The sequence below is a fragment of the Nerophis ophidion genome, linkage group LG28 (assembly GCF_033978795.1).
Source record: "Nerophis ophidion isolate RoL-2023_Sa linkage group LG28, RoL_Noph_v1.0, whole genome shotgun sequence".
In the NCBI taxonomy this organism is placed as follows: domain Eukaryota; kingdom Metazoa; phylum Chordata; class Actinopteri; order Syngnathiformes; family Syngnathidae; genus Nerophis; species Nerophis ophidion.
This window is the reverse complement of record NC_084638.1, coordinates 31,653,461-31,660,646: the sequence shown is the minus strand read 5'-3', so window position 1 is coordinate 31,660,646 and position 7,186 is coordinate 31,653,461. Positions and strand designations below refer to the sequence as shown.

The window sequence follows — 7,186 nt, the reverse complement described above, 5'->3', positions numbered from 1 at the left end:
CTTTGCCTTCCGGCTCAGCTCCTTCTTCAACACAACGGATCGATACAACGTCCGCATTACTGAAGACGCCGCACCGATCCGCCTGTCGATCTCACGATCCACTCTTCCCTCACTCGTGAACAAGACTCCTAGGTACTTGAACTCCTCCACTTGGGGCAGGGTCTCCTCCCCAACCCGGAGATGGCACTCCACCCTTTTCCGGGCGAGAACCATGGACTCGGACTTGGAGGTGCTGATTCTCATTCCGGTCGCTTCACACTCAGCTGCGAACCGATCCAGTGAGAGCTGAAGATCCCGGCCAGATGAAGCCAACAGGACCGCATCATCTGCAAAAAGCAGAGACCTAATCCTGCGGTTACCAAACCGGAACCCCTCAACGCCTTGGCTGCGCCTAGAAATTCTGTCCATAAAAGTTATGAACAGAATCGGTGACAAAGGACAGCTTTGGCGGAGTCTAACCCTCACTGGAAATGTGTTCGACTTACTGCCGGCAATGCGAACCAAGCTCTGACACTGATCGTACAGGGAGCGGACCGCCACAATAAGACAGTCCGATACCCCATACTCTCTGAGCACTCCCCACAGGACTTCCCGAGGGACACGGTCGAATGCCTTCTCCAAGTCCACAAAGCACATGTAGACTGGTTGGGCAAACTCCCATGCACCCTCAAGAACCCTGCCGAGAGTATAGAGCTGGTCCACAGTTCCACGACCAGGACGAAAACCACACTGTTCCTCCTGAATCCGAGGTTCGACTATCCGACGTTTTAAAATTTAAAATTGTAATTTAGTAAACTAAAAAGGCCGTATTGGCATGTGTTGCAATGTTAATATTTCATCATCAGACTATCAGACTGCGTGGTGGGTTGTAGTGGGTTTCAGTAGGCCTTTGAAAGGTTTCGTTTTTAGTTGCGACTGTGATGGCGAGGTTATGAACGCTAAGTGCAATGTCCTCCACAGTAATAGATTTGTGTGCGTGTGTGTAAGAGCAAGGTCCTGCAGTGAAATGTACAGATGGATGACTCATGCACCAATCATGTGACTCATCAATCACTGCAGCCACTGCTTCCCTACGTCTGCCTTTTTACGTCTTTTTTTCCCCCACTCTCTCGTCTCTTTTGTCCTCCGTTCCAACGCGTGCTGTTTTCCTAACGACTCAGCCATCAGCCCTTTCGTCAAGTGTATTAATATTCATATTAACCGGGCTGGTGATTGTCTTCCAGTCTGGAACGGGCGGCCCTCCTGTACAACATGGCACTTCTGCAGAAAGCCATTAAAAAAAACTGAGCTTTAATAAAATAATTGCTTTTATTTTTGTAATATAGCAAAACTAGTAATCATCATGCTGTTATTTACACATTGCACGGGCATATTTATTTCACACTGTACATCTTACAATGCTAAGGGTGACATCAACAACAAACACTCCTGGTGACAAGACAGATGGCGTCGCCTCATTTTTCATTTTTTTTTTCTTCATGTTTACAGTTCAATCAGAGAAAACAGCCATCTTGGATTCTCCACTGTTTTATTTTTTTTGTCTTTTTTTGTATTTTTTTTTTGTTCATTTTTTAAGATGCAAGTAGAAAGACGTGCATGTAACATGTTTTTTGTTTGTTTTTTTAAACACAATCCCTGACTCCCAGGCCGCAAACTCTGCAATGTATTCAAGAAAGGAACAATAAGACTTCAAGTATCTTTTTTTTTTTTTTTTTAAATAAAAAACAAAACAAGAATACAGTATGGGCAAAATACTGCTCAAACACAAAAAATATTTTTTATTTAATTTTTCTGGGGATGTAGCAGAAATGTGTCAAGACGACGCATCGCCATCCCATTGTAACCGCCAACCCTCGGCCCACCAGGTCGGAAGTGGTAATTGTTTACGTTTGTGCTTTGGGGGTCCGCAGGGTTTGGTGATGAGAATCGTGCATAAGGCAAAATTCAGGGAAAAAAAACACAGATATATGATTGTGGCACCTTTTTTTTTTTTTCCTGCTCCTTTAACTCCTGTGCTTTGTCATCCAATCCCAAATCAGAAAGGCACCAGCACACATCCCGCCCGACAAAAGGCTTATTGTTATTTTTGATATGTGTGTGCTCACAAATCATATTTGCAATGTGACGTACAAAGAGATGTTGTAAACGTGTGTGTGTTTATAGTAGTTTGACCTGAATGGAGGCGGACAATGGCCGCAGTGTGTTCTGCTTCAAAATGTAAACATGACGCCGGCGGGGTAACCTCCCCTCTGACTGAACCGAATCGAAAATCAAAAACACAGAGTGACTTCAACGAACCGCAATCTCGCGTCTGGACCTTCGAAAACTCGCCGACTAAGCCCCTCCCACTCACTAGCCAGACCCTCCCACGTCTGTCCGTCCCCATCTTAAGGGGTCAAACTCCCGAAAAGAAGAAGATCCTTCAGTACATTCTGCGTTTCATGTAGATTCTCTCAATAAAGTTCTCCAGCTCCTCCTCACTGTCCAGCTGAGGCACCAGGCCATCTTCCTCGTAGTCGTTCGCCTGCGTGGCGTGAGGGTAGTAATATGGGGGCCGCCGACTTCTCCGGGGCGGGGCCGGCGGTTTCGGGGGCGGCAAGGGCTGGTAGGTCCGTGGGTGAGGGAGGATATAGTTAGAGATGTAAGGGGAGACGGGCAGGCGAGGCGCCGGCCTCTGCCTCCAGCCCTGACCACGGTTCTTGCCCCCAACTCGGTGCCTGCGCTTCGGGCCCTGGAGGTCGAGCTCCTGGGGGCTGAAGGGCTGGTCTCTGGCGGGAGAGGGCTTACCATAGTACTGCGCTTTGGGGTAGGGGAAATAAACAGGGTAGTACGCCCGGTATGGCTTCTGGTAGTAAGGGTAGGAAGGGAAGGCAAGAAACTGTTTCTGGGGTTTGTACCAGTAGTCGATCTGCTTGGGAGGCTGGTACCAGTAGTTCTGCTTGTAGGACTTGACTTTGTCTTTCTGCCACTTCTTCATGGACTTGTTGTATTTGTTGTGCTTGTAGGGGGCTTTCTTGGGGTTTTTGGAGGCTGTGTAGTGGTAGACGGGCGGCGCGGCCAAGGGAGGTGGAACGAGAGGCCTGAAGCGGGGGATGACGGGTTTGCCAGGGATGAGCGGCTGCTGCTGCAGCAGTTCTTTCCTCTTCTTCTTCTTCTCCTCCACGTCGCTGATGATCTCGATGACGTCGTCGGCCGGCAGGTGCAGCTTGCTGCTGATCTCGATCAGCCGGTCGATCATCTGCTGGTCCAGGTCGTCCTCGTCCGGGAGGACCTCTTCGGATCGCTTGTCCTCGGCCGTGTTGCTGCTCTTCTGCCGCGGCTTCATGAAGGCCTGCTGCTTGCGGCCCATGTACTGCAGCAACATGTCCGAGGCAATGTCCGCCAGGCGCTGCTCCTCCTCCCGGGCCCGCTCCGCCTCCTCCTGCTGCTGGAGCACCTCCTGCTTCTCGGCCCGCGCCCTGGCCTCCTCTTCCATACGGGTGAGGCTCTCGTCCTCTTCTTCCACCTCCTCCTCCAGCTCCCCGCCCTCGTCCTCGAAGTCGTCCATGAAGTTGTCGCCCTTGGCGGGCCTGTCGGCGGCGCCGTTCTCTTGCCAGTGGAGCTTCTTGCCGGCCCGAGCCAGCTGGGTGTTGTACGCCTTGTAGCCCTTCAGGGGAGGCAGGATCTCATTGTCTTGGAGGCCCAAGTCAATGTTCTGGAAGTAACCTCGTATTTTGCGCCGCAGGGAAGCATCGTCCCCCTGGGAGGAGTCGTCTAGAAAATTTTCCACCTCCTTCTCTTCCTCTCCCTCTCTATCGGCGTCACCTGGGACTCTTCCATTTTGGTCCCTCTCAAAGTCCTCACCCAGAGCAGCCGTCACACGGCCAAGCATCGGCTCTTCAATAGCCTCATGGGTCTCTGGCTCCGCTTCCGACTGCCTGCTCCTTATTGTCTTATCGCTCTCCGGCGACTTCTGGCTCAGATCGTCCTCCTCTGGGCCTCCAGTCCACTCCGGTCCCTCTCCCGGCCGGTCCAGAGCCCGCAGGAGGACAGCGAGCACCTGAGCCGGGTCCGTCCCTTCGTCCGTCCCTTGGTCTGTCCCTTGCTCTGTCCCTTGCTCTGGCCGCTGCTGGTCCCGTGACGCGTTTCCGCCGAGGCCTTGGGGCGGGAGAAGGGGAGCAAGGCGGTCCTCTTGGGCGTCCGTGCGGCTACGCCCCTCCGCTCCTCCCTCCCCTCCTTCGGCCCACGCGGGGGCGGCGCCGGCCAGCCGCGGAGTGACACTGAGCAGCACCAATAGGACGAGGCGGGTTGAGGGAGGGGTGTGATGACAGGTCATGACCATGCAGAACTGGCAGGAGGGAGGTGAAACACCTGCAGGACAGTTAGACGTCACGTCAAAAACAGTATTTTCAAAAGAATAGAAATGTCTCGCACATTTTTCATTTCATCCATCCATTTTCCACCGCTAATTCCCTTTGGGGTCGCGGGGAGCGCTGGCGCCTATCTCAGCTACAATCAGGCGGAATGCGGCGTACACCCTGGACAAGTCGCCACCTAATCGTTTCATTTCAGTTTCACTCAAATGATTGATAGCATTTTTGTAAAAAAAAAAAAAAAAATGGTGCAAAATGTCTGAAAAAGGATGCAACGTTTTTAAAATTTCAGAACATTCCTAGAAAAATTGTGCCTTTATTTTGTAGACGAACATTTCCGCGTGGCATTTTTTATTTACATGCGCCTGAGCGCAAAACTTTGCGCACGAATTTGGCACAACCTTTTTTATTTATTTATTGATTTTTTACTTTTTTTGTTGTTGTTCTTTGTCACCGACAACACATTAATGGTTGCGCTAAATAGTATCTTTTCTACAGTTAAAAAAAAAAAAAGAAAAGAAAAAAAAAAAAGTCTCACCTCCTCCCCTGCGCACCGGCCATCTTTTGGTGTGTTTGCCAAACGGCACAAAAGAAAACACACACACACACACACACACACACACACACACACACACACACACACACACACACACACACACACACAAAAAAAGAAATCCTTGTTTGCGTCCTGCGAGTCAATGCGATGGCGGACCGCGCACACGCGTGGAAGTCATGCGGAAAAAGCCGCAAGCCACGCTTCAGTTATTTAACCCTCCTCCTCCTCTTCATCCTCATCCTCCTGCTTCTCGGTCCCTGAGCGCTCCAACCAAATAGCAAATGAGCTGCATGGTCAATTTTAAAACCCACCCACCCTTCGTTTTGCTCCCCCGTTGCAGGAGGAGTGTGGGTGCGCTCGAGTTCGAGTAAAAAAAAAGAAAAAGAAAAAGAAATACTGCTTTTGTCTTTTCCCCCCACTCGCAGCACGGTTTTTTTAAAAATTATTATTTTATTTTTTTTCCTGCAGCCCGCCTCGCATTTGTGGCGGAATGCAGAATGCAAAATTCCCCGCACATCAGCCGTGCAATTTTTTTTTTTCACGAATTTCCACGCCGATAATGTGCAGCGGTATTTTGTGCAACGAAACCCGGACAAGCGGTAGAAAGAAAAGAATGGATGAATGGAAACAAATCCACTCCACCTTTGTGACTCATTGAAAAAAAAAAAATAACTGTAATATTAGGCCGGTTTTGCTTTTAATTCGAAATAAATATTTTTTTTGTAAAATGTTAAGTGTTAATTAAGTGCGTGTGTGCGCGCCTTTTTTTCCCTCTCAAACGAATTTGCTGCAGTAAATAGCAATAACAGTAAAAAAATAACATGAACGACATATTATTTCGTTTTAAAATGATTATGACCTTATTATACATCTTAAACTAAGTACATTTTTGAATAGTTTGTTGATGTATTTTTAAAACACAACGAATTATTTAAAATCAAGCATAATAAAGGGCAAGTGTCCACTTGAAAAGCGCACACTTGATGAATGAATGAAGTGACACCTACCTGGGGGTCCCACTAGTGGGAGCGGGCAAGGCGTCAAAACTCAAAGTAAAGCCAAGATTATACTCTCATCAAGCCCTGAAGAAAAAAACAAAACTATATTTTTTCTTCTGTTTTCTTTTTCCCGTGTAAAAAAAAAAAAAAAAGCAAGCTATAAGTCTTGACTTTTTGTAGGCATTTAGTGGATGTTTTCAGCACCACGGCCAGCGCAACTTTATTGTATATACCCTCCGTCTGCACCACGTGACTGCAACCCCCCACCCCACCCGTCAGCTGCAGGCAGTGCTGACGTCACGTCCATTGATAAGAAGGTTGGTGTGGAGATGACACGCAACACCCCCTTACACCGCCCCCCCCCCCAGCCCCCCAAACCGCCTTGCCCCCCTCCCCGAGCCGATGAATGAACGGAAATGGCATGAATGAAATAGTACTTTTCCTTCAATGAAGGGGAAACAGAGGAGCCATTTTGCTTCTTCTTCTTGCAATTGTGGTCTTCTTCCTTCCTGGAGCTGCAAAATAAATAATGGGGGTGGGGGGACGGTGGGGACGATTAGGGGTGACCCCGTTAACAAGCGAGCAATTAGGGTCGTTTTGGTGACGTCGCTCGTAAAGGTCTGTCAAAACCATGGATGCTCAAAATTCGGAGTTATGAGGATGGATTCTGATGGATGGATGCTTAAAGGCCTACTGAAAGCCACTACTACCAACCAAGCAGTTTATATATCAATGATGAAATATTAACGTTGCAACACATGCCAATACGGCCTTTTTAGTTTACTAAATTGCAATTTTTAATTTCCCGGGAGTTTTTTCTTGAAAATGTTGCGTGTAAGCGTGACGTCACGGGTTTTTAGGAAGTATGAACGCTGCACACACACACACACAGCTAAAAGTCGTCTGCTTTAACCGCATACTTACACAGTATTCTGGACATCTGTGTTGCTGAATCTTTTGCAATTTGTTCAATTAATAATGGAGAAGTCAAAGTAGAAAGATGGAGTTGGGAAGCTTTAGCCTTTAGCCACACAAACACACAGTGATTCCTTGTATAAAATTCCCGGAAGTGAAACTTTACTATGAATCAGAGCGCGGTCAAGCGAACATGGATCCCGACCGAATGTCAACCAGCAGGTTTCGGTGAGAAAATCGTGGTAAAAAGTCGCTTCTTACTGGAGATCAGCTGAGCTTGTGCCGTACATAAAGCTGCTGTCGACTTCCCTCAGACGCTGGCGTCAACACACATCTCCGACTATCAGGTACTATTTAACTCACTA

At 48.4% G+C, this 7,186-nt stretch overlaps 1 protein-coding gene across 2 annotated transcripts; it reads right to left on the bottom strand.

The window, feature by feature from the left end:
• Nucleotides 1-730: 730 nt before the first annotated feature.
• si:dkey-175g6.2 (neurosecretory protein VGF) lies at nucleotides 731-6,108 on the bottom strand. 2 transcript variants are annotated; one of them, XM_061890586.1, is made up of 2 exons: nucleotides 4,891-5,174; nucleotides 731-4,350 (listed from the first exon to the last, which is right to left on the bottom strand). In XM_061890586.1, the coding sequence occupies exon 2, from the start codon at nucleotides 4,319-4,321 to the stop codon at nucleotides 2,423-2,425; it is 1,899 nt and encodes a 632-aa protein (XP_061746570.1). In that variant the 5' UTR covers nucleotides 4,322-4,350; nucleotides 4,891-5,174; the 3' UTR covers nucleotides 731-2,422. The 2 variants fall into 2 exon arrangements, with proteins under 2 accessions (XP_061746570.1, XP_061746569.1); XM_061890585.1 differs by lacking the exon at nucleotides 4,891-5,174 and adding an exon at nucleotides 5,916-6,108 and having other exon boundaries at nucleotides 732-4,350.
• Between the last annotated feature and the right edge of the window lie 1,078 nt (nucleotides 6,109-7,186).

Excerpts from the sequence above, each read along its gene's own strand:
- si:dkey-175g6.2 (XM_061890585.1), bottom strand. The coding sequence starts at position 4,321 with ATGGTCATGACCTGTCATCACACCCCTCCCTCAACCCGCCTCGTCCTA.